Source organism: Aspergillus campestris, assembly GCF_002847485.1.
Source record: "Aspergillus campestris IBT 28561 chromosome Unknown P168scaffold_14, whole genome shotgun sequence".
Taxonomy (NCBI): Eukaryota; Fungi; Ascomycota; class Eurotiomycetes; order Eurotiales; family Aspergillaceae; genus Aspergillus; species Aspergillus campestris.
In genome coordinates, this window is record NW_020194349.1 from 554342 (window position 1) to 580665 (window position 26324).

General features: G+C 48.6%; 7 protein-coding genes across 7 annotated transcripts; 3 read left to right on the forward strand and 4 right to left on the reverse strand.

Moving 5' to 3' along the window:
- Positions 1–145: 145 nt before the first annotated feature.
- On the reverse strand, positions 146–4760 carry P168DRAFT_336498 (uncharacterized protein; the record flags this gene model as incomplete). The annotated part of the gene is given in 4 exon segments (XM_024841729.1): positions 146–1684; positions 1700–1942; positions 2004–4430; positions 4500–4760. The coding sequence occupies 4 exon segments, from the start codon at positions 4758–4760 to the stop codon at positions 146–148; spliced, it is 4470 nt and encodes a 1489-aa protein (XP_024689174.1).
- A 3895-nt stretch (positions 4761–8655) lies between these two features.
- Positions 8656–9425, forward strand: P168DRAFT_285257 (zincin; the record flags this gene model as incomplete). Its single annotated transcript, XM_024836190.1, has 2 exons — positions 8656–9271; positions 9337–9425. 2 exons carry the CDS (start codon positions 8656–8658, stop codon positions 9423–9425), a joined length of 705 nt encoding a protein of 234 aa, XP_024689175.1.
- A 590-nt stretch (positions 9426–10015) lies between these two features.
- On the reverse strand, positions 10016–11105 carry P168DRAFT_285258 (uncharacterized protein; the record flags this gene model as incomplete). The annotated part of the gene is made up of 2 exons (XM_024836191.1): positions 10016–10550; positions 10633–11105. 2 exons carry the CDS (start codon positions 11103–11105, stop codon positions 10016–10018), a joined length of 1008 nt encoding a protein of 335 aa, XP_024689176.1.
- A 1517-nt stretch (positions 11106–12622) lies between these two features.
- Positions 12623–13290, forward strand: P168DRAFT_330372 (HHE domain protein). Its single transcript, XM_024841580.1, has 2 exons — positions 12623–12884; positions 12943–13290. The coding sequence occupies exons 1-2, from the start codon at positions 12651–12653 to the stop codon at positions 13261–13263; spliced, it is 555 nt and encodes a 184-aa protein (XP_024689177.1). The 5' UTR covers positions 12623–12650; the 3' UTR covers positions 13264–13290.
- A 1805-nt stretch (positions 13291–15095) lies between these two features.
- Positions 15096–17144, forward strand: P168DRAFT_336502 (HET domain-containing protein; the record flags this gene model as incomplete). Its single annotated transcript, XM_024841730.1, has 1 exon — positions 15096–17144. The coding sequence occupies one exon, from the start codon at positions 15096–15098 to the stop codon at positions 17142–17144; it is 2049 nt and encodes a 682-aa protein (XP_024689178.1).
- A 2846-nt stretch (positions 17145–19990) lies between these two features.
- Positions 19991–21427, reverse strand: P168DRAFT_299958 (uncharacterized protein; the record flags this gene model as incomplete). Its single annotated transcript, XM_024838381.1, has 1 exon — positions 19991–21427. One exon carries the CDS (start codon positions 21425–21427, stop codon positions 19991–19993), a length of 1437 nt encoding a protein of 478 aa, XP_024689179.1.
- Positions 21428–21879: 452 nt separating this feature from the next.
- Positions 21880–26141, reverse strand: P168DRAFT_330373 (uncharacterized protein). The gene is made up of 9 exons (XM_024841581.1): positions 25704–26141; positions 24569–25651; positions 23221–24525; positions 22795–23173; positions 22479–22739; positions 22337–22417; positions 22258–22287; positions 22079–22201; positions 21880–22017 (listed from the first exon to the last, which is right to left on the reverse strand). The coding sequence occupies exons 1-9, from the start codon at positions 25823–25825 to the stop codon at positions 21934–21936; spliced, it is 3468 nt and encodes a 1155-aa protein (XP_024689180.1). The 5' UTR covers positions 25826–26141; the 3' UTR covers positions 21880–21933.
- Positions 26142–26324: the final 183 nt, after the last annotated feature.

Genomic DNA, 26324 nt, shown 5'->3' on the forward strand with positions numbered 1-26324 from the left:
ACCCAGCCCTGAAGTGGCATGGACATCGCGAAAGAAAACACGGCACGTATCGCAGGATTCTGAGAACCGGGCTATAATGGAAAAACCTTTGAAAGTATAGAGCAAGTCCTATTGTATGATATGCTGTCATTTTTACTAAGTACGACTACTCCTCAAAGTTCCAATCAGCCTTTGACAACCCCCATTCCTCGCACAGCGTCCCCAGCCACTTTGACACAGAAACCAGCTCCTCGTCTCCATTGTCGTTCTTCATCAAGACTAGCTCTTTACACGCACGAAAATATTGCTCCACCGTCAACGGCGGTAGGTCGTACCACTCGTGTGTGCTGCTGCAAACCAAAGAATTGGCTGCTTTGCCCGATCTCATATCGTTCCAGCAGGCATCGCAAAGATCCACACTGTAGCAATATTTGCAGGCGTGAAGGCCGAGATCATAGTCCCACCACCGATTGCAGTTGGTGCAGGCAATCCCCCAATCATTTCTTCTATCGTGATCTTCTAAGATATTTTCCACTTTCTTATAGCAAGCCGCCTGCTCCTCGCTGACAGCATCTGCTTGGGCTGCTAATCTGGCCACTTCCGCCGTGACCTCCGTAAGCCTTTCCCAACATAGCTTTTTGTGTAGACAATTAGTCTGATAGAAATCCACCAGTTCTGCGCTGATTGCTGCCACCACGGACCCCTGTCCGGCCAGAAGCCCTTCGATGACAGTCTCATCAAATTGGTTTTTCGGAAACAACAACGCAGCTCGCAGTGCATTCTCGTAATCCCCAGTTCGGTCGAGAAGGTTACGAAGCATCGTGAACCCGTCAACATCATTGAACGAGATGTCATCAACCAGTATGTTGAAAACCTCGACCATATCGGATCGAAAAATGTCATGAGCCTTGGCTCTCTGTCCCTTGAGCGAGTATAGACTTGCAAGTATTGACTTAGGGCCATCGAAAGCAGGCTCATCCTCGTGAATTTGCCGTAACACCTCCACGTTTGCCTCTAGGTCCACCCTATCCGTACGCATGCATCTCTCGAAATAGAACATGCTCAGATGGATGGCGGCTGGCTGTTGGATGAAAAAAAGCTGTTTTCGGCCTTCCGAAGTAGTGCTCTCCCTAACTATGTCCAAACATTCGCGCAGGTGACGTGCGGAGATAGCTAATTGCTCGGCAGAGTTCCTGTAGACATAATACCTGGCCCTGCCCAGCTGCAACAGCAGAATCGCAACCTCATCGGTTTTGGCTTCCGTCCGCGCAGTGTCGATTGCCAACTCCATCTCACCCTGGAAGACTTCCCACAACCCCGCGCACGAAGAGACTATGGCAGACATTGCCTTGAATAAGAGCAATGTGCCCCTCTCATCACACACGGTTGTTGTTAACATATTCACCAACTGATTAGACGCCGTTCCTGGAATTTTATGGGTAACGGCTTTTTGGATGATGGACCGCGCATCGTCCTCTTGTCCACTGGCGACATATTGTCGGAACACCGCAAAAAGAACCTCCACATTATCTTCATCCAACTTGGAGGCTTCCTTTAGATAGCTGAAAGACATTTCAGGGTCGGTTGCGCATCTGCTGAGAGCTTTGAATGCTTCTCGTAGCTGCTCCTTGTTGACGGGATCCTGAGCCTGGAGAATCGTGGTAGCCTGTTGATTCTCGTTAGATCTCGGCTCATTCTGCGCAGACTAAGAGTTTCATACTTTCTTGTAATGCTCACTCGCAGCAGCTTCATCCCAAAATTGAGCGTAAATGTCACCTAGTCGCATACACCATGTGTAGTCCACTTCGGATACTTTCAAAGCCTGCTTGCACCATTGCTCACATCTGGCAATACATTCTAAAGGGGGTTCCCTGGGATTGATCATAATTCTCCCGTCACCTTCGTCGAAGACTTCAACCTTCCCAGCCGTACCGCCGTCCTCATCGCGCTGTGTTTCGGTCCCCTAAAGTTGAGATCAGCAAGAATTAGGCCGAGGCAAACAATGGGATTCAACAACCACTTACCAACGTTAGGAACCCTCGGATCCATTCAAATGGCCCGGTGTCGGTCCATTCGGTTCTCTGTAGCCAGTTCCGAGCAATCATGGTCATGATGGGAGTCAACAGACTTGAGTTGCGATGTTTGTCCCTCTTGCAGTCTTCGAGCCATCGTTTGTCCCGAGGCCCTAGGCGGCTAATCGCGACAGGGTCGTCCAGCCATTTCCAGAACGTGTCCATCTGGTCATTACCGGAGAACCATGGAGCCCACATCGAGCAGAATTCCCAATTTCGCTCGATGATACTGTCGTCGTTGAACAAATCGTACACGCTGGATCCAATGAACTGCTTATCTGCCGGCTGAAGCTCGTCGAAACCAGTTACCTCGGACAGGGCTTTGAGATGCAATGGGATAGAACTCATCAAGTATTCTCCTAGCACCTTCCCCCTTTTATCGATAACTGGTTGGAGAAACAAATTGAAAGCCCGTTTGACAATCTCCAGGTGAGCGTCGGCTTCGTTCACCTGGATCCTCCGCTGGCCCACGTTAGTCATATCGGCTGTAGGCTGGAACGTAAATCCCCCCAGGAAGGAGTGGTGATTCAAGTCCCAAAAGAACCGCTGGACGAGCTTGTGATCTGCGTTTGTGATGCTGATAGTGGCCGTGATCTTCGGGTCATCTTCGGACTGGCGAGGCCTGTCTCGTTGAACAACAACGCAGTCTCGAACGTGATCTTTGAGTACTACGGCCTTTTCACTAGACGTCGCAGAAACCAAGCTAAAGAGTCTGGAGTACTTTCCCGTGATCTTCTCGCCGAGAGACTGAAGAGAGACGGCGTTGAAGCGGAGGAACAAGGCCGCCTCCAGCTCGCTCACAAGCATGTCTCGATCTGCAGCCACCGCCCATACCAGAAGCTCATTGATCTCCTCAATCTCCCGGGGCTTGAGCGTCGCTTCCAATGCTTCGATATCCAATCGCACTTGATGCTGTGGGTCTGTACTTGACTCGTGCAAGACCCGGCTAAGCTCCTCCTCCGTGCCGCCTGACACGACGACATCTTTGACTTTGCGCATATCCTGCTGGATCGTTGGATAGGTATTGTCGGAGCGCGCCAGGAGTAGCTCTTCGACCATTTTTCTCCGACGCTGTGAGTCCTCATCTGCTCCCTGGAAGAGGGACTCCCTCTTCAGCTCCTCCGTAATGAATGCCTTGACGTCAACCTGGTTGTACGTGGTGATGTCGATCGTTTTAGTCCGAGACGAGAGCAGCTGATCCCGAGTGAATGTCCCTGGCTCACAGCTGATAAGCACTCTGACGCGGTTGGACCCGCCCTGCTTGCCCTCCTGAATCGCCCTCATGAGCCCCTCGCGGTCTCCTGCGCTGAGTGTGCCGACCGAGTCGAGGAGGATGTAATGCGTCGTATTTTCCCCCGGCATTCCTATCCCCAACGTCGCCCAGAGATCTGTACAGCTGCCGTCCCTAAAATACTTTTCGTTCTTCCCTGGCTCACTGCACACAGTACACACATGCCTCCCGTAAGCGAGGTCCTGCTCCGCCAGTTGGACACAGATAGACTTGATCGCCGCCTCCAGTGGTCGTCTATCGCCGTCCGCCCCTCCTTTCTCTCCCATGGCGAAGGGGTAATATCCGATCAAGCTGCGCTCAGCTTTTGTGGACAAGTTTCTAGATTTAATTTCCTCCGCAATCGCAGAAACCAGAAAAGACTTTCCCGCTCCAGGCGTACCGGTCAAGACGAGCAGGGGCTCTGCTGCGCTGCTACTGTCAATCCACTGCTTATATACGTCAATTTCGTTCAACCATTTCCCGCTATCTTTCACAGCGCCCTTCCACATTCTATCGCGGGCCTCAATAACCGCGGCTGCTGCGCCATCCTGCAGCCCAAGCTTTGTTTTTATCATACTCAAAATGCGCTTCCGGTTGCCATCCAATGTGCGCTTGTTCTCCGCCTCCACGAGCCCAGATACGTCACCCTTGATGGCCTTCGTGGTTGTATCGATCTCGATCGTAGTGGCCTTTATGAACTTGACGTGCAGGCCTGTTTCCACTGCAGCCTCGAGAGTTAGAGTTGCCTGGACGTTCAACTGATCCAGAGTGAGCTTTTTGAAATGTGTCAACTCTCCCTGTACAGACCCATCGTCCAATAGGATCCGTTTGGCATTGCGCTTGAAGCCTTTCCATCTACCCTCACGGTGGATATTGATGCAGTCGGCACATAAGTTCACGAAACTCGTCATGACCTGGTAGATGGACAGTAGCAGAGCCTCGTCCAGCTTGGCGCTGTCCTCCATCCGCTCGTAGATCCGAAATTGGGCAAGAGCGGGACCGACTTCCGCAAAGATAGCATCTATCTCGCCATGGAACTCATGGACCTTTTTCGGAATATCCAAAAGGAAGGACAGAGCGTTGAAACACAGTCCCGTCGGGGCGAAAGCCTGAGATTCAGATTAGTGTTCCTTCTTACGATCTTAAAGCACAGGCAATGCGGTATTATTGTCACTAACCATGGACGCACCCTGGGACGCAATCCCACCGAGTAGCTGGATGCAATGTATCATTTGGAACCCCGTCGCTTTAGCCTTCGACACATTTTTACCGTCCGCTTGTGCCGCATAATGCGCGTCGAGGAGTCTTCGCAGGTCGTCCGGACGCTGGGAGACACCGTCCAGCCTTTGGCCCGTGCGCTCTTGGAAGCGCACGATGGTATTCTCCCAGATCTCCTTCACGGACGCGGGGGCCCTTTTCTCCTCAGGCTCCGTGGTCATCGTGCCCTTTGAAACTTTGTATCCAGGATTCTCTCTTTAGTGGGCGCTTTTTGAACCCCTACTGGGTATTCTGCGGGGACCGGTCTGCCCTTTATGCGCAACGAGCTGAATCCATCATCCAGCCGCATAGGCGGGGCAAACCACGCTACCACGTCTGCCCCGCTCACACGAAGCTCGAAAGGCTGGCTGTCAGCTTTGGGGGCTGAAAGGGCCATGTCCCGGCCAATCGCAGCTACGGCCTTGTCGGAATATTACCCATGAAGGCTTTTGTCATGGACGGTAAGATTGGCTGAAGAAACCTCTACTCAAGCATTGAGCATTGGTAGCCACTCGTTCGTTTTGATAAGATGACCACATTATGATTACTGCATGGAGTACTCAAGCCTGGAGTCGGGTACTGAAGCAAGTCTCCCACACAGTTTCCCAGTGGAAGTGGAACTAGTCAACCCTAGGCAGATACAGATGGGGTTAGCATCCATGGCTAGCTGATAACCCTAATGGGTGATGACAGGACGATGCCGAGCCATTTCTTAGACGCTAGATCAGGAATTACAGAATACTGGCAGTCACTGCTTGGTCACATCAATCATAAGAAAGAGCAAAGTTAGACGGCTATCTTCGCATTTCTATCGAAATTCCATAGCTCTCCATCTAGTCAATATAGGAATATCTCATTTTATTGCCATTGCCTTTGTGATAATCCATGTGATAGTTCGAAAGTCCTGCACATATGTATTCGGTATACTTTCCCTGTCTTTTGTAAAGCTTTGGTATATGTTTAAAATTGAATACCCTGGCTACAAGAAGATGTCATGACACCTCCACCTCTATACTGTATAAAATTAGTTTCTCTTGCATTCTACACGGGGAGATTACCGGCTAGGCCCGCAGTTCCATTATCCAACGTCTATACAACTCTATTCTAAGTATATTAAGTGTCAAACAATCGAAGAAGCATGATCATCCACAGATTATACCTACCAGCAAAAACAAAAATAAAAATAAAACATACAACAGCCGGGATTCGCATGTGGTCACCCACCATACTACTAACCGGCCGGCGTGTGGCTTAAGTACGGCTGAGCGGACGGGAAGCCCTGTTTTCCACACCCTATGGTCGTATGTACTTGTATCATCTAATGAATGATTTATAGAGAGAATTGTCGATCTCATGTCCAGATTTTATACCCGACATCTAGGCTGTCGGATAACCTCAGCCAACAACATGGGCCGTCGAGTGTGCGCACAGACCTTTGCATTCCCCGCTGAAAACCACGCGGTTATGGTATTAATATATAAGCTCTTGCGCGCCGCTGCATATCCACTCACGACAACTCCCAAAGACAAGGTTATTATATATTCATATATACTTGCAGTTTTTAGAATTAGTAGAATCATCTTACTACCTCTTAACGTAAGTTATTCTATATAAATATAATAGGTTGTTAGATTTTAGCAAAAAGGGCTTCTTATACAGATATATATCATTTAATTGATACCAAATAAGACTAGTACTCTAGATTATCTAATTGGAAAGACCCCTGTCTATTATGTGAAAATTTGAAATTCTAAGTATATTTTCAGATTCTATCAGGTAGATGACTGGAGGAAAGAATGGGTTCTTGTCAGACTGGAGGCAAATGAGCACTCTGCCAGGAATGCTTCGAATGTCCTGAGATAGGCCAGAGGGAACCGACCCAGGAGTTTTATTAGGGAGGCCGAAGGGCATTGAGTTGGGATATCTAAGGGGATGGATGGCAGGTAACGACCAACAGAAAACCTGTTTCACCGAAGGAGATATGTATGACTTGATATGTCGAGTTATTAGGTCGCATTAACGGTGTGCCACACCACCATCCTGCCACATTCGGATAGAATATTCATCTTGATCATTCACTCCACCTTCTAGATCAGAGGACTTGTAGTCGCTTGACTCTACGAACACTTCCCTATCAATCAAAGGCTCCAACGATGCATGTTCCTTCCTCTTCTGTCCTGATATCTAGGGCGAAAAATGGCCAGCTCGGAAAAGACTACGTCAAAGAATTCCTCGTTATTTGGCGTTTTGAAGGTCCCGCCTGACTGGAAAGATTCTTTTGAGGAAGGAATGAACGGGACTTATTGCCTTGTATGCGGAAGATCGAGTCGAACGTGGGCATAGACAGACAACGGGCCTTTTAGAAAGGGGGTAGGGTCGCAAGTATGATCTAGAAACCTATTCTTTGGTGCAATTGACCATGTCGAAGAGCCCTCCAGTAATAAGTATCCACCTCCAGCGCATTCTATAACCTCACTACATTAGGGATGGAAGGTGTCCTATTAAGGAGGCTTTCGATGTTGCTGCAGGGACAAGGCAACCCATTGCTAACTGCGATGGTGGTAATACCCGCCATGTTGATTGAAAACGACTCAAATCGTGTGCTCAAAGGTAGGAACTTGGACACAGCACATCGTGGTGATGCTAATCCATAGGTGTTAGTGGTGATGGCGGCTGTTAGGGATGCTTGACGCCGAAGTGTTCGGTATCGGTGCTACTGGAAGTTTGACAAAGGGACAGCCCCCCAGGCAACCAATTAGGTTCAACTGATAGCCGAGCCGAGAGATCAAGTTGTGATTGATCACATTAACGATGTGTTTTGGGGCGGCCCACTCCCTTGTGGGGGCCAATGGCTTGAGGAATATGTTAATGTTTCACATATATTTAGCGCTGAGGAGGTTGCGATACATCGTTGTATTGCCGATGACGCTAGGAGGGGTCCATTGCTAAGGGTACCCCTGAATCCCTTAGCGAATGCCGAAAACGTCTCCACTTCGAAAGGGCTTTGAGTCAACGTCGGAGGCTGATGCTTAATAGTGTATAGTGGAATCAAAATCTTCTGCGTCCCTGGATCTCGCTGCCCGGTTGGCCGCCATCTTAGTCTCGATACCCCTATTATGTGGTATGCCATGAATAATGTGTATTCGTGTGCGACGTGTTGGATCTCGGTTGCGTTACTGCTGAGCGTGGTTCAAACTAGTACTCAGCGCGAGTCAGAACAGGGCGCTAAAATCCTGAACAACACCGGGTTATTACCCCACATATGCTGAGCCTGGTTCAGAAATCTACGCTTTTTTGAGGGTGCCTGTACTCAGAGTCTCGAGATAGCACTGACATAAAATTTCTAAAGATGTCTGTGCATAGTCCTGTAAAGCGGCTATATAGAATCCCTGTGTCTAGTAGGGTCTAGTAAGGTTCTAGTAGGGTTCCTTGTGATATTATTTGTAGGGCTTCTTGGGTACTTTTAGGAGCTCTACGCGGAGTGCTTTTACAGACTACACGAGCACTCTTGAAAAGGGAGATATATAGCTAAGTATGGTTCAGGTGATAGATCATCCTCTTAATCAGGTGGGTTACTTCATGAAGCATGCCAAGTATTTTTCTAGCTCTGTCCTGAATCACGCCCAGAACTAGTTTAAACCACGCTCAGCTGCTAGCCCGATCTCGGCTGAGATCTGTGGGAAAGAACCCTTCCTGCGAAGTGCTAAGAGAAGTGCATCCGGAAACAGGGTGTTGAAACCATGTCACATCTCAGGTGTCTACAAGCGCTATGCCGATCCTCCACTGCACCAGGGGCCATTAGATTGCCTCGCCTGTAGGATCGATTCAATTAGATTGACTCTAGATTTAGTTACTCCATAGTTTCATCTAATTTCATCTATTCAGACCTACGACAAGGCCTGGCGACGGGGTGAAACTCCAAGCCCTCATGGATAATGGATCTGTTCCAAGGGTGAGCGGAGTTCGAAGGCGTATATTTAAATACCTTAGTATCCCCCTCCTCTCTTCTACTCATCAATAACTTCATTAGTCCTTTCTTCAGTCACTCTTTACACGATACCATATTCACTCTTTACAATGCAATTCACTTTTGCCCTGTTCACCGCAGCTGCGCTGCTGACCCCTGTCTTTTCCAATGCAATCCCCCCGATGAGCCGCCGCGAGTCCGGCCTCAAGCTCGAATCCTGCACTACCAGCCAACAGGCCGCCGTCGAAGCCGCCCTTCAACGCGCCGGCTCTCTCGCCAAGGCCGCCGCTGACGCCGCTGCCAATGGCGACGCTAGCATCTTTGAAGAGTACTTCCTCACTACCGACACCGCATCCCGCGAGGAGGTCGCCGCCCGCTACGAGGCCATCGCCAAAGAGGCCTCCAACCCCAGCAGCGGCAAGGTGACCTACAACTGCGGCAACGGTATTGAACAGAGTCAATGTGGCGGCGGTAAAGGTACCCTCGCGTACGCCCTCTCTGGCAGCAACAAGGTCGTCAACTGCCCGGACTGGTACAAGTTGGTGCCCGAGACCGACAACTGCGGCGGCATTGACCAGGGCCTCACCATGATCCACGAGCTCTCGCACATCAGCGGCGTCTACAGCCCGGGCACCGGAGACCACGCGTACAAGTACAACGACCTCATCAAGCTTTCCCCGGAGCAAGCTATCCTGAACGCCGACACCTACACCTTCTACGCTGCTGGTGAGTTTTGCTTTATCCCCCTGCCCATCATGACATGCAACTCGCAAACTGACTGCATCATTCAGCTATCGGTCTTGACTGCAAGGAGGGTGAGAGCAAGGGCGTTGAACTCCCCGATTGGATGGTCGATGAGATCATCAATGGCAAGCAGTAAATACATACCTATTTGTACACATCATCTTGTGGATTTGCTAGTCAGATGCTATGAGAATTACATAATATTTCTTTGTCTTTTTTTTGCTGTCTCGAATTAGTCCGTCGTCATTAGGTCCTGCTAAACCTAGACTTTGCTGCTTCGTGCTTCGGAAAGGAGCAAGGGCAGGCCAGTCATATTCCTATCTTAGGTCCTCATTATCCTTTCTCCAGGAGTATACTCATAACAGCCGAACCAGGCGAATGCCCCGACAACAGAACAGCAGGACACCGGAGGAAGAGAACCAGAGGTATATATAAAATATATAAAAAGAAAAACATACAACAGCCGGGATTCGCATGTGGTCACCCACCATACTACTAACCGGCCGGCGTGTGGCTTAAGTACGGCTGAGCGGACGGGAAGCCCTGTTCTCCACACCCTATGGTCGTATGTACCTGATGCTTCTCAGTAGAGATATATGGCATCTCAGGGCGTAAAGCTTATACTACGTCAATATAATTGACTATTGAACCCCTTATGCTCTTTTCATGTCAGTTGAGTCACTAGCCACTCGGTCATACTTGTACGACATGGGGAGAAAATGGTCTTCAACCAGGAGACGTGCTTGATGTTCGAGCATCTTCGTGAAGAGGCCGACTCAAAAACATCCGCGCAAAAAGATCCAAAGGCGCGGTGGCGTTGTCCTCGAAGCTGTAAAGACGGGACTGCCGGATCACAAGTCGCCGTCGGTCCATACAAGCGTAAAAAAGGCGTCCATGTTGTGGACCCACAAAAGACAGTAGTAAGACAGGGAATCTTTGCTCCATAGGAAATTCCCGTTTAAGTTCATGTATCTTTTCCTCGCTTTCTGTGAAAAGGGCCTCCTGCGCCTCAACGTTGTTGGGATCCACTTTGGGCTGATTAGCTCGGTTGCGCATGGTGGCTACTATGGTGCTCAGCTCCGAATAGAGCATGGTGTTGTCTCGTGCGTTGAAATTCTGCACCAGGGGAGCAACGACATGAGGGTATACCCCTGGACTCGATTCTCGAGGAAATTCCATCAATTTCTGTGTGCTCCAGTGGTCCATACCGCTTGGGTAGGACCGATTCCAACCCGGCCCCAGAAGGAGTGGATGGGGAATTCTGGCAGAAAGAACGTTAGTCTAACGTCTGTATTGCAAGTTTTGATGCATCTCATAGATTCTAACGGTTAGAGGATACTGACGATATACCACGGGCATGACCAGGGCCCTTGATGCTCCACCACTCTCCAAGTCCGGGCCGCGGAAGACCACACGCCCAAGCTTTCACATATCTACAAACGACCGTGCCACAACTCATGGGATCCCACTGACCCAATTCAATCTCTAGGGGGTCCGCAGGTGGATTGTAGTTGCGGAATTCCATGGCCCGTTCTTGTTCCTTTTGGCTGCCATAGGACGAGGGGTCGATGGGGTTGTTCGCCAGGATATCGGCCTGGAAAGGACAGAAAAGGATAGGTGGGCGCTCGACAAGATTGTAAACCTCATTGTCAATGGTCTCAAAATTGCGGTCAATACGAATGATGTCGTGATTATTGAGGTCGCTGTCTGCCACTTCGTTACGTCGTCCTTCTTCTGTAGATATGGGAATCTCGCAATCCACGGCGATAATCTTCCACAGGTACTCTAGTCGCTCTCGGGTGTAGTTTCGTGGCATGGTGGGCTGTCCAACTGCTCATGTGATATTTGGGTATTTGGTGCCGACAGAAATTGAGGACAGTTCTGCAAGATTCGGGGATTGGAAATTTGAGTTTGAGGTAGGTTAGGCATTCACTGTCGTCAGGATGACAAGAAAAGTATAGAATTGCTTGCACTGCAATATGAGCTGTAAAATGGCCAATGCTTGTTTTTATAATTAGATTAATAATGGCTACAACTGTTGCTCTGGTAAAAATTCCTGACTATAATTTTTTTTTTTCCTGGATGTTTATTCTCTCTCGTCTCTGTATTCTACCTCCCACAGGTGTGCCTGTTTCTTTCTACAAGGAGTATCCTTTTCGGAGGGCGGTAAATATTTTTTTGTATTTTCTATATTATTGACTACAGGTCCATAAATATATACATATACGGGTTATGTACTAACAACGCTTTTACTAAGTCCGAAGTCACTAAGAAGAGTTTAACACTAGAACATGTCTATTATGACTGCCTTTGTCCTTGTGTTTGAAAAAATAAGATATATTCGAGGCTAACTTATTACTGATTTTTCAGCATTTTAAATTGTAGTGATAGACCAATTTACACTGCTGGGGATAAGCTTCTTCCATGTCTAGATAATTGAAAGCCGCTCGGTGATAGAAGTGATTCACTAAAAGTGTGTGCGGGGATCATAAACAGCTGTCAATTACTAGATAAATAGTCTCAAAATCTTTGGATTATGGCCTGGTGTGGGTGACTGGAAGTGTAGCCCCTGGGCATGCTGCTATTCGACGGGATATACACCTAACCAGCTGTGTGATATGCCTCCGTGATAGACTGATAATCAATAATCACTCGCACATATGCAGGGGGATAAGCCCTAAAGATCAAGGGGCTACACCAGGCCTTACATTGATCACATATATAATTTTGCCGTCAAGGTTTATTTAAATGATTATATTCTATTCCTTCTGGCCAGGGACGGAAAATGAAAGCCTTAAGTTCCCTATACAAAATTCCGGCCCGCCACTCAGCCATGACCAGTACTACTCAATCTAAAAATAATACCAAGTACAAGAGAATCTAGATGGCATCGGACATGAATATTATCATATAGACAAATAAAAAATAATATGTCTATAATCGTCCAATGCATCAGTGGTGGGATTGTCGTGGCGCTTGGTTTGTTTAAAATGATGTTGAGGTCCAATATAATATAAAATCCAGACTGGCTTCCACCACGTGCTCAGTTGCCATGTATCCGCAAAATATCCCAATCAGACCCTGTTCAAGAAAATCCACAGTATAACACAGGTGGGGTTCACTAGGTGCTAACTATGCTGTGTATTGGCCATCTATTTTTGCCTGATAGATTAGGCACAAATGACGTACATGACTACGATGTTCATTCATCCGCATTGTGGCAAATGGGATGCGCCGGAGCTAATGATCTCATAGCTTCATTAATCATGCCATTGTTCTCCCAATAATGCATTGATTCTCAAAGTGACTATATTTTCACCTCACAGATTTGACAACAGACTATCCCCACCAGGCTATCACCATGAAACGCAGTATCAACGACACGGTCAAGGCGGACCATGTCACAATCCTAGCATGCCACAACCGCATCGTCTACGAGGGAGACAGGAAACAGAAAATCCGATTCCGGAACCTTTTTACCTGGGAGGTCGCTCGGACACTGGTCAGCAAAGAGCTGGTATTGCTTCCCGCGATGGAGAAATTCCTACCGGAGGGCGACCTTCTCGCTCGCCAAAACCGAGATAATTACCACGCGGTGAGCAAGACTTTCAATATATCCAGTATGCGACGATACTGACGATACATACATCAAGGTCAAAGCGGAGCTGAAGAGGTTCCAGAAACTCGACCCGACCAGCGCCGACTTCCTACCAAGCATCAACAAGCTGATGGGCCACCTGCAGCCGCAGATCAGAGAGGAGGAGGCACACCAGCTGCCCATGTTGGAAGGCGTCATCACCGATAAGGAAAGCGACGGACTAGCCAAGTCGTTTAACCGGACCAAGATCTTTCTGCCGACGCGCGCTCACCCTGGCGCGCCTAATACTCCGTTCTTCGAGACAGCCCATGGGCTAGTCACAGCGCCGTTTGATCAGTTTGGTGATTTGTTTCGCAAGTGGCCGCAACATGTTTAGGTGTATCTAAGTTTTATAATCAAAGACGAGGGAATATCATATTATAATAGTAATTTACCGAGCTGGACTAATTCTCCGACCGATCATGCCGAGTCCTGCGGCCATGAAATAGATCGCTGATATTTTGTTTGGCACTTTATATGATCCTTGATTCTTCGTGGATATCAATCTTAAATACAGTTAGGGATCCAATCCCACGAAAAACGGAGCACAAAGCCGGTGGTACTTTTGCAGACCCATACATAACGAAAAATGTGGGGAAAACAGTTCGTGCAAAAGTACCGATCCCGACCCGTCCAAATAAGGTTCGGCTATTTTCTACGCCATGTGGGTCGTTAGACCTCAAGCCATCGCTCATTGGTCTTAGAGCCAAGTCAGGCTTTATATAGTTCAACTCCAGTAGGCGTTTGCTTGGATGTTTCCAGGAGACTGTTCAGTATTGTTTGCTTTCCAGTCTGTACAATTGATATTTCCTTGACTTTCTGCCTGACAAAAGGAATATATAGCTACTAATGTGCTTTTTGATTCAAATTGAATACCTGTTTGAATATGCACAATGTGCTCTGCAACAAAAACCTATATTTCTTCGTGATCTTGAGCTGTGGCTGTGATGATGTAGGCAGTTTGGGGTAGGCGAACTACTCGGCGAGCAGTACTTCCATAGCTTCGCTAGGTACCAGCATCTTCTTGCCCTTCTAGCCGCTTTCTATCCACCTAGCCTACGTGGGAAAACCAGACCATGTGAGTACAATTTCTAGCATCTAGGCTAGTCTATTGGTCACGTTAAAATAGCCTGTTTTACTATAGGAGGTGCTCGAAATTTGAGGGACTGCGATCATGTCAAGTCCTCAACATGATCAGCAATCCAAGTGGTTTCTTGCAGTGCGACCCATACACACACAGTCAATTCAACATCAGTTTTGGCTTTATTGACAAGGCTATAACGGCTAGCCAGGCATGGACCCAAGGCAGAAGATCGACCCGTCACGGTCAAAACATGTTGACAACGGGCTATCCTGTATGGTCCCAGATATTGTAGACAACCAAGATATAATTAATTTCAATATGGAGAATGATGGTATAACAATTTTCATAATAAATAAATTATCTTCAACTATATTGAGGTCAAGTCCCTGCATTCCCTCCCTAAATTTACAGAAATTGGGGGGTGCTTGCTAAGAATCCGCCCCAAACACCACGCTACTAGCATACCCTGAAATGCACTGATTTCTGTAGCACATCATGCGAGGTATCTCAATCCATCATCCTTGATTTGGGAAAACATGTATCTACGTATCTGGAATATATTGATGAAACAGAACAACACAGTGCCACCATTCTATATCCGTTAGGGCTAATCCTCTGTTAGGGTTTATAAAGTTTGAGCCCTCACTATGAAGTCACTTGTGATGCCGATGAATGGGCAGTACCTCATCTCTGCATATCATACAGACACCCTATTGGACTACGACGAGTCACGTCTGAACAATATATGGTACTTGGGATGAGTTGCCACATAGTTGCGCATTGTACTGCGACGATAGCCCGTTTTTTGGGTGACCTGGCACCGAATTTTGATGAATACACCAAGTATATCAGCTGGGGTGTGGTCGAGAACAAATCGGAGCAATGGTTGGACAGCTGCTGTTAATTATTACAGCTAATAATCAAAGACACATCCCAGGGGGGTGACTAAAGCTGTGCAAATGCCGTTGGGCACAAACAACCATCGATCTGGTACCTACCCCGCCATCAACCTCTCATATCTTCTCCTTGGGTCTCCCCCACACTGGACATACCAAGCAAGATAATTGGGGATTTATTCTAGTACAATGACAATAAGCGCACCCGAAGCAGAAGAAAGATTTTCGAGCCAGGAGGACGTGGAGGCAATACTGGAAAGTGTTCGGCAGGATTATACCATCCCCGCGTCTATTCCTTGGCCTAGCGATCTACCCGGCGAGGAAGTCACCAGTGATTCTGAGGAAAGCCATGTCCCCGAGCTACCTTCGTTTACATATACCAAACTGCCAGATGGTAATTTCACTCGAGTGTTGGTCCTCAAACCGGCAGAAGACCCCCGTGATGAGCTAGCGTGTGATATTCAGGTCTTGGATCTTGACAACGAGCGCCACACCTACGATGCTGTTTCGTATGTTTGGGGAAAGCCCGAGTTCCCTGGAATTCTTCGATGTGGACAGCAATATCTCAAGATCACAAAGTCCTTGACCCAGGCCCTGCGGCGGTTCCGAGGGCAAAAGTCTGTCCGTCGACTCTGGGTCGACGCAGTGTGCATCAATCAGAAAGACACAGACGAACAGCCCGCCCAGGTCCAAGCGATGGGATTTATCTACCAACGGGCCAGAAGCACGCTTATTCATCTAGGTGAAGAGCCCCCAGGTCAAGAAAGGAACATGGCGTTCCTGGTGCGCCTGGCAGACTTGGTTCAGGAGTACGAGATCGCACAGGTAGCCATCACCAGGAACAACGAGCTCATCAGGCAGGCTCTGCACGAGGTGTTCGGAAGCGAGGACAAATCACCTATTGGCCCGCTCCAAGCCATTCCCTGGTTTGGGCGCCGGTGGATCATTCAGGAGGCGTCGCTGTGTAGGGCGGCGATGACCTTCCTTGGTCGCTCTATGGACACCCTCGATCACATCACAGCGTCGATGGCCGCGCTGTTGAATAGCGGATGGACCCCCGAAGATACAAACCAGGCCGCCTTGAATAATATTGAAGCCATCGTTTTTCTGTCGCGTTATCAGAAGGCGACATTCCATCCCAGTATCAGCTACAGTCTGGTCGATCTTCTTGTTCACTGCCACGGGGCCGAATGCTCCGAGCCTCGAGACCGTATATATGCGTTGATGTCTGTATCTCCGGATGTCAGCACGCCACACATACAGCCTGGGACAACTATAAACCCCACTATCACGGTTATCCCGGATTACACAAAGCCTCTCGCGGATATATACACCGATTTTGCCGTCCAATGCATGCAGCAGTCCCAAACATTTGACATCCTGCACTGCGTGGGTGCCTTCCGACAGCAAACAAATACTACTAGCAAGAAGAAGCTCGCAACTAGCAGCCAGCCGTTGGAAGTCCCCTCCTTCGTACCGGATTGGACCGCTCCACGCCGATGGAAACCGCTGTATGCGATCTCGAGATTCACGGCGGGGCTCGTGCAACATCCTCCCCAAAGAACCCTATCAAACGATCGACTCACCCTCCGGGGTATCGCATTATGGCGTGTAACGGAGACAACCGGTGCATTTCCAGAAAGTCTCGGGTCTTCTATGCTCGCCCATATTATTTCGTCCTGCATGGGCCTATGCAGGAAGTTCCTTCCATCTCCCGAGCGCGACGACCCAAATGCGCTGTCTAGAAAGCTGGCACGGACGCTGATCGCGGATGACACTCTCAATGTTGCGTTATGGATGAAAGACGGGGCGGTCAAGAACACCGATGAGCTACGCACACTGAGGTTCACAGCTGAAGACATCTTTAGTGGGCGATTGGATGGCTTTCAAAAGCTACTCTGCCAATACAATGGTGGTGAAGTGTTGGGAGTCTCGCGCTCCTCGGATATAAAAAGTATCGATCAGCTCCAGTATCTCACCTCGCTTCGTCAGGCCCTGCCAGGACGGTCTTTCTTTGCCTCGGAAGCTGGATATGTAGGTATTGGTCCAGGAGACCTTAGGGAGGGGGATTTGGTTGTTGTTCTGTTGGGTGCTCGGACGCCTTTCATACTCCGAGAGACCGGTCACGGGGCTGACGGACATTTTGAGATTCTTGGGGACGCGTATGTGGAAGGACTCATGTATGGAGAGGTGCTAGAGAAGCCTGGGGCTGAGTATCGTGATTTTGTTATTCAGTAAAATCGAAGTTCGTCAAGGGAGGAAATTGATCAAACCGATCCACTGCTATTTTTGAGGTGACAGGTCACGTTGACCCATTAGCCCTACTTTGCAGTATACACCGGCTCTCCCTCTTAATTCGACAATGTGAGGCATGTAATCCTCTCAATGCTTGCAACCACAAGCCATAACTATTAGGTATCGGAGGGACCACATCGTTGTTAATCTATTACATGTTAATACCCAGTGTATGCGATATGTTCGTGTGGCTTGCTCGTGTGATGCGTTCTCCAAGGACCAGCCTCCTATAAAAAACCCCAGAAGGCCTTCCAAGGAACTGACTTCCTTTCATCATCTTGATAATCGGCCTTCGCAGAGGTTATTCTGATCTCCCTACTGCCCGTTATATCTTCTATATTCAACGCCCTACATCCAATTCGCTCGAAACGCCATACGCATCAGGGACAAGGGTCCTCGTTGATACCCCATGAGGTGTGGGTATCTCCATTATCATTGTCCGTCGCATGGCCGGTATCATTGATGTCAGGTCTACGGTATTACAACTCGGGGATGGATTTGTTGGCTACATTACCGATGTTTCAACAAGTAGACTAGTTATCAACCTTTTTTGATTGAGGACGGAAGGGGCCACAAATGGTATGTAAAAGAGCGCGATATTATGCGAGATGAACCTTTGTTCTAGTACATACGACCATAGGGTGTGGAGAACAGGGCTTCCCGTCCGCTCAGCCGTACTTAAGCCACACGCCGGCCGGTTAGTAGTATGGTGGGTGACCACATGCGAATCCCGGCTGTTGTATGTTTTCTTTCTTTTTTCTTTTGCATTTTTGGTTTGCTGGGAGGGCATACAATGCAGGAAAAGCACTTCATTGAAAGTCGGGACACCCCGGCTGTATGATTGCGCAAGGCATGTTCTTGATCATATTGTTGGTAGAGTGTTGTCTGTGTCCAAGAGTATTTGAGAGGCGTTGGTATATCTATCTATATAAAAGTATTCATTGACATTTTATACCGGTTTTGAAAATATGAGACAGGTATTCTTCAATACGTACAGCCGCAAGACACCTATTCGTAGGGAGCATCCTTTGTCCTTAATATAACAGAGACCAATATAGCTGACGTTCTCATAGGGCCTCAAGCTGCTCGTATGATAAAGTTTGCCAAGTAATAGCTTCATATAAATATCTTTAGACCACTCCCCGACCTGATGTTCTGCATTATTCCAATCATCATTCTCCGTAGATCAATATCACTGCTTTGACATCTCCATCTACCTCCGCCCAGCCCCTCACAGTCTATCACAAGGTCTACGCACCAAAATGGCATATGAAATAGGAACAATGGTCGTCTTCCACACTGCAGACTGTATGGCCCTTCTCGGTAGCCCTTACCACTTGGTCCAAAAATACAGCTAACACTATATCTTCGATGCTATGATTAGCATCGATATATGTTGGCTACATTACTGGTATCTCGGGTACCACTTATATTGTACGTCATAGCATTTTACGATGGACATCGAATCCTATCTCCCGTCCTGGATTCTTCAGGGATATACGCTAGTTGCTAAGTCTTCGTAGATCGAAGATGGCAGATACAACGAGCACAATGTGGATGAAAGCTGGATCTATCGCGAGGTTTCAGAGCCTCAGTGAGTGAGGTTGGCAATACGATGCGTGATCATGCTCGTGGTAGGATGGCTTTATGGCTAGGGCTGGCTGAAAGGGCACTTGACCGTCTACCCTGTATGCCTAGGTGGTATTAGTTTTATATTACCTGCAATATAAGTGAAAGTCACCAATGATATGGCATAATATTGAGGGGTAGGAAGGCGGGGTTCAGCCCCAGCTGATATCAAAATTATGGTAGAAATTACTGGTTGGATAGACATGCACCAATTCGTGCGACGCGCCAGAAAGAGGCGAATAGAATCCATGCTTATGTGACTGTAAGAAGCGCCAACCCTGCAAGTACGGAGTCCTCAGTCTTTAATAATGGCGTCGGATAAAGTAGTGATTGCTCGACTATCAAGCCCTAACGTAGCGATATGATTACGAGTAAGCTTTTGATTCCTCATTTGCGTCTTGATTCGCTCGTTCTCTTCATTTCTCAATGTGTGATAGTGTATTGATGTCTCTATACTTAGTTGTCTTCCTATGATATTGTAGATTTCCCTCCCGCGAAACTGCTCTCGGTCAAGATAATTAGACTATTGTATATCATGATACAAGTAGACAGAAATCAATCGAACTTCATATGCTGATATCAAAGTAAGACATATATCAAGAGTGATAAAGATAGTTTCCCTTCCCTAACAGGTCCGAGGGATATAGATCAGACTTGTAGTTTATCATATCCGCCACGCAAAAACGTTGACCAACGTTTGATATGGAGCTTAACCTGAGTGATATTCCCAACAGTTGATGCCTCTGCCGTCGAGCGTCCCGACCCGGAGGTCCAGTCGTACGGCACCAAAATGCATGCTTGGCAGGGTAGGGGAGGACCAATTTTATTCGCATAAACCGGTATTCTTTGGCCAACCAACGTTTCATATACCAATTCCGATTACTTGACGGGAAAATGTCTGTATGTATGGCCTTCGGCGTTTTGGGTGGCCAGAATGTAAGCCAAAAAAACTGGCGTATCTTAAAACCATTTTGATGCTCTATGAATACACTGTCTTAGGGAGTCTGTTTGTCTTGGGGAGCCTGGCCCTAACTTTGCTGCGTCCTTCGTTGACATGTCGATTTCTAACAGATATGAAGGAGCTTCTACAATGTAGGTAGAAGGTAAATCACTATAACACCAGTGCCAGGCCTCCAAGATCGCCGCCCCTGAAAAGAGAATCAAGCATCCATATTCTTGAGATACTCAGCAGTGTACCCATCCGGATCCCAAGCCAAATCTTTAAGTTCCATTTCTGTAAGCTTCAGTTGCACACATCTCTCCATAAGTTCCTTTTCATCAGGTTCCAAGAGACCCAGTCTATCTTTCCATCTATCACAAATATTATTGCATTGACTGGTCGGTCCGAAGAATCTTTGGTCGATTTTCTTCCAGTATATGGCGTCAAAAGCGAAGTTGTTCCTGGCGGCGTACATGATCCAAAAGTCGCCACTCTCCCAGCTGTGTCTCATTCGATCAGATAGCCGCTGCTTGCCTGGGAGTTCCTTCTCTTTGCAATCAGTCATACCCTCGAGAAAGAGTTGCAGTCGTTTCTCGTATTCTATACACCAATCATCAAGCCCTTTGAGCCAATATTCTGGCTTTTCGAGGATAAGCCACCAAGGCGGTGCATGAGTGAATTCAACTGGGGCGGCGTATGTGAATTCCCAGTCTACTACCCCAGCAATTTTGAGGTCAGCATCTACCAGAACATTTCCTGGTCGAAGGTCGTCACACCAGATCGGAAAGGGGCCATTATCAGAGAATATCCACTGCGATTTGTGATTTTGGTCTCGAACAATTTTCCGAAAGAGGAACCTAGCAACGAATTTGCGCCGACAGTCATCGGCTGAATTCACCGCATCGTTCTTTTGGCTTATAAGGTGTGAGATGTGTAATTCAGCCAAAGCTTCGAAGTAAGAAGACGCTGAATTAAATGTGCTGACTGGTAATTTCGACCGGGGCAGAGTCCCTAGCCGTACAAGTTCGTTCATGTGTAGAGACAGAGGCCGGGCGGCTACTTCCCAAGTAGTATCATCAACCTGACAAAGAGACCCTATCTTTTCCTGGGACAGTTTTGACAACGACAAGAGGACGCTCGCCATTTCTCTGTAGAAACCCCTCAGTATGGTGGGACTGATATCTGGGTTCAGTGTTACTCGTTCATGGTTTGGACGCCCCGGGGTCTTGAGGATCTCGAACATATTTGCGTGATGCTCGACATATTCCATGATGATAAAAGGTCCCACTTGTGATGGGCTTTCCATTTTCCGGCCTGAGTGAATGATAAACGGAACCGGAATCGCAGATTTATATGCGATAAACCGCACGACCGCGACCTCATTACGAACCTTTTCTTCAGGGAACATGATAGCACCAGGTAAAGGGAACTGTATGATAGCATCGCGGGTTCTTTCGAATTTCATCCGCAGAGCCAGATTGAAAGCCCCTGTCGGTAAAGGTGTAAATTGAACGGCGTCACCAGCCTGGTAGTGCTCGAGAAGAAAATGTCCAATCTGATTGAAAACAACTGGATCGAAAATGCGGTTCGGCCAGGCATCGGCAATCTTATCGCTTATTTCCCAGGCAGCATCGTCGTAGTGCATTCGTACTTCCATCTTGGCTTCGAATCGTAAGTGGGTGAAGTATGTAAAACGGCAAACAAATGGCAGTACGGTCTCAGAGCTCTCTGGTCTTCGGGATTGATCGCATTGTTGAACTGGGCACAAGGGGTCCTATATCACGTCAAACTCTCCAAGGATCTAAACGTGGTAGGAGAGCCGCACCCCTGGAGAACCTAGATGCCTCCTGATATAGAAGGTTCCCAAGTGCTGGAATAGCGGTCAAGAGTCATGAGCATCCCAGCCCAACCAACCCGATGAAGGCAGCTCAGCCACGAACAACGGAAGGTCTCCACAACCAATGAATCATCCGCAGAGCCCTGTAAAGTCTCTGGGTGATTTGGGGTCGGGTTTCCGGGCGTAATCCTACCGGTCTACGTAGTAAGCAACAAGCAGAAAGAGGGGAGCACTATAACAGGAAGAGGAACTGTTGGAGCTATGTAGAAAACCGGGTACATATGTATATAAATATAGAGATAGCCTTGTTGTGCAAAATATATAACTCACACTTCCCCTTGGTTTCTCTTCTTCAACCGACCCTGTCCAAATACCGCCTCTATCCTCCGATCGACACTGAGCTCGGCATTCTGCATTTTGATATTAGCATCGCACATTGTCCACAATAGATGCCTGAGACGATCAACGCACGGGGTTGTGTTTGAACAGCAGCCATCCGACAAGGGTCAGCATCATAACACCCCCCAGAAATGGAAGATACCACCACCAGCTGGGGTTGTCTTCTAGGAGGTTAATGTTCATGCCGAAGACGGTCTTTTGTAGGGATCAGCCAAATGACTCTCATGGAAAAGATGCCTAGGAGGATATACCGATGTGAACGTAGCGGGGAGGAAGATAAACTATCCCCTCATGTTAGTGAGCTGCCATTATATATTCTATGCCACGTACTGTAATCCAACTCAGCCGTTTCATACTCATGGTTGTAGATGTCGACAGTCGGGCTTCGTTGATCGAAACAAGGTTGAACTCCTGGGAATGGTTAATTTGTCGATCATCTGATTACGGTCGTCGAAAGAAAAGAGTAACGTACGATCTGGATAAGATCCTGACATGCTTTATCCAACGAATCGATCCGCTGGCTAACATCCCCGAACAAGCAGTCTGTCGCTTCGTGCACCTGCTTCATGGCATCGTCGCCTTCGTGCCGTCGGCAGTATTCATTTCCAAATTCTTTAACTTTGAGCACATGGTCCTGTAGGGTGGTTCTAAGGTAGTTGCACATATCAGTGTCTTGGAGGAGCTCGTCAAGTATATCGCGGGATTTGCCCTTGCCGCGGAAGACGTTCCGCCGCTGTGAGCCAATTCGATTAGTGACCTGCTACGGGAACTGGGTTGCTGCTACTGACAAAAGTCTCCAGTGACTTCTTCTCCGACTCGGTCAGCTCAACCCATTTTTGGTTGAGGTAGCGCAGGAAGTGAAGTAACAGGTCGATACCACCGACAGGCATCCAGACGTACGGCAGTGTGCTGTAGTAGTCTGTTGACTGCCAGTACTCGGCGCTCTCTTCATCCGTCTGCCATCTTACTTTCCAGGCTATGCCAACTTGGTCGTGGCTCTCATTGGAGTCCGCCGGCTTGTGTCGATTGGGCATATAAGAAAAAAGCGCATATTGAAATTCGGTTTCGTCTTCGTGCCTTGATATATGGATGGCCAGCTCGAACTGGGCCGGACTGACTTTTGGGATGGTGAAGATGCTATACCACGGTATGCAACTCCCGTGAAGTCTGGTGCTGTTTAGTATGATGCTATCTGCATCGACGGGATAACCCACATGTAGTGACTTTTGTGGCCGTTGCCGCGGGCCCCCACCGCAAAGTCCTCCTTGGAAGTGGTGAATCGAAGAGACAGTCCATTGTTGTCTTTGGCGGTCAACACTGCAATATCAGATCGCTTACGCCGGTACAACCTCCGCCACTCGGACAAGCTAACATCTTCCGGCGACGCGCCGTACCGCAGAAGAATGTCGATGAGGTGGTGTCGGTAGAGCTGGACGGCAAGACGTAGCGGGGTCGCGCCATCTCCGTCCCGGATGTTGACATCTGCGCCGGCTTCCACAAAATCTATCAACAGGTCCTGGGCGCCCGAGGAGATGGCGCTGTGCAGTGGTGTCCGTCGAAAGAAGTCTAGAGAATTGGCGCCGTATCCCGCATCGAGCAGTCTCCTGATCAGATCTCTCCTGCCGACCTTGATCAGCTGTCGGAGCGTGATGTTGTCCTTATCTTTCAGTACTTTCACCATCCGATGCTGTCTCTGCTCTAGTGCCCACCACAATGGAGCGTGCCCATTGCTGTCTTTGGCTTGGATTTGCTGCCCCTCGACGATGAGGTCACTGTACAGGTGATCCAGCCCGAAATGTGCCGCGAGATGCATGCCAGTGGCTGTAGGATAACGTTGGCTATATCCCACCGTGCCTGGCTCTGCAAAAATGCCTTGCAAGCACACAGATACCCTAGCAACATCTACCAGTAAGTTAAGACCTGGCGGTTCCCCAAAATATCTGTGCCGTGCATGGAACCCCCAATTCTTGGCGGAGTATTTGTAGAATGGATATCGAGCTAGACGCCGCTCATACTCCTCGTCCGTGCCGCAAACTCCCGCCGCAAATTCCTGGAGTGAGAGATAGTTGATACAGAGTCTAGCAATCCTGAAGTGGGCGTAGGAAGCGTTACGCGTACACTTTCGTTTGAAGTATTCTGCCGCTGTGTGGTGGGTGAAATCAAATATGCGTCGTTTCGGATCGGTCGTGAGAAGCCCGAGACAGGCCGAGAGCATGTCGTCAACTTCAGGCAAGCTGTCTGAATCTAAGGCGGGGTCGCATCTGGGACCCACGGTGTCCATGGCCACGGCATGCTGGATTTCCGTCAATGTCAGAGGCCGTTGCGACCAGATCAAAAGCAACAGAACCAGCTTGCCAGATGGCTTTCCTTTCACCGTCTTGTGCACTATTTGATGCAAAATGTCTCTGTAAAATCTGTCCATGGTAATCGACATGGGGAGTGTCTCCAGGAGGGCCGGGATAGCTCTAGTAGATCGACACTCGGCCAGTGTGTCCATCGAGCGCACGGCGAAAGAGAACCTGGGCTCTTAGCGTTGTCCCATTAGAGGAAGTGGTGACTTACATTCCACACGCCGCACTGCTAATGTCACTGATGATTTTCTGTTGAAGTAGTGGTTTGACACGCAAGGGGAATGCTTTCAGTCTCCACCTCAGATATGTCTTGACATCCCCTTGATCGGCGCGGATCTCGAGCGTTGGTGCATCGTAGAAATATCGTTTGATGGAGGGGACTGGACGCGAGGTGGCGAGTAGATTCACGTTATATCGAGACCGCCAGACAGTTATCTCGGACAGGACAAGCTCCAGCTCTTGTTCCGAGAGCGGCAGTTCATCGAGCGCATCTGCGACGATAAACACCCTCGAAAATAAACCCATCACACTATCCAAGGCCTTGAATATCTTCTCTAGACGTGGACCGGCTCCACGGCGTTTCTGGTATCGGTAAATCGATCGAACTGCGTCGGGAACAGTTGGTCGACACAGCGCCAGTTGTTTCAACAGGCTCCGGAGGATATCGTGAATATTATATGTATGATCATAGAACCGACCATATAGATATGCAATGCCTACATTCCCTTTTGCAAAATGATTCTGTAGATGGTCAATAATAAGCGATGCAGCCATTGTCTTGCCGGCGCCGGGGATGCCAGGGCAAAAAAGAGTCTGCTTTTCGCTGTTCAACCAGTTCTGGACCCCATTTGACGACAAAATCCATTGCCCTGTTCCTGGGCATTGATCACGGAAGGTCCCTTCTCGATGCCAATTATGGTCGATCGAACTCAGCCAGGCCATAATCGTGGCGACATTGTCATGCGTTGCAATGTGCCCGGTCGCCCCGACACTCGACGCGGTCGACTCGCTCCAGCCATCATCTCGCGAGTACAAGTGCTCATCGAACGAGCGGAACGATCGTAACCACGCCCGTAAATTGCCCTCCGCTCGTTGGCCATCCTCGGATACCCCTAAGACGTTGTAGTCTTGTCTGCTTTCATCTTCCTCTGATATTTCCACGACCGTGCTTCGGTCCTCGTCGGATGACTCGAAGATATCGTAGTCTTCCCTGCTTTCGTCTTCTTCGGATGTCTCCACGGCAGTGCTTTCGTCGTCCCCGATCTTGACTGACTCATGATACGGCTGCTCCAGTCTATCCGCCGTTGTTAGGTTGGCCATTCGACAAACCTAGCGCGAAGACTTACTTCTCTGGAGACCATCGAGGAGAAGAGGGGTCCTCAGGAAGCGGCGGCGTTCCTCTACGGACCTGCTGTTTGGAGCCGAGTACGCGAGCCGTGTGACGATAACCCTTAGATTTTGAGCCCATTATCGGCCTCGAAGGAGTAAATTTCCAGCATAGACTGCTGCGAGAAGAGTCGATAACAGGGATAGATTGGGAGTCTCGTCTTATCGCGACTAACGTCCATATACGCCGCTAGTCACGCGAGCGCCTGGAAGGCTGAGATGTTACTATCCCCCCGCAAGGCTGACACGATTCCAAGCAGGACGCGACTTGGATTAATGCATTTCACATATACACATATTAGACCTAAACCAGCTAGCGCTGTCAAGCCACTTAGCTCCGCCACCCTGGGTTCCATGGCCGCCGAGGCTGAGTGACTGAAGCTTGATTGCTGTTGACTCTGGTGGTGTATTTTAGTATCTGAACATTATCACCAAGTGACGAAGAGCCATCTAGAATACTTATCAAAGATAAGTCGAACCCAGTGATATACGCACAACTCTGGTTGGCGGAGCTGTCGACTGCGCACTCGATGTACGATGGATACACGCAATGGTCAGCAGTCGATAGACAGCACAGGAGG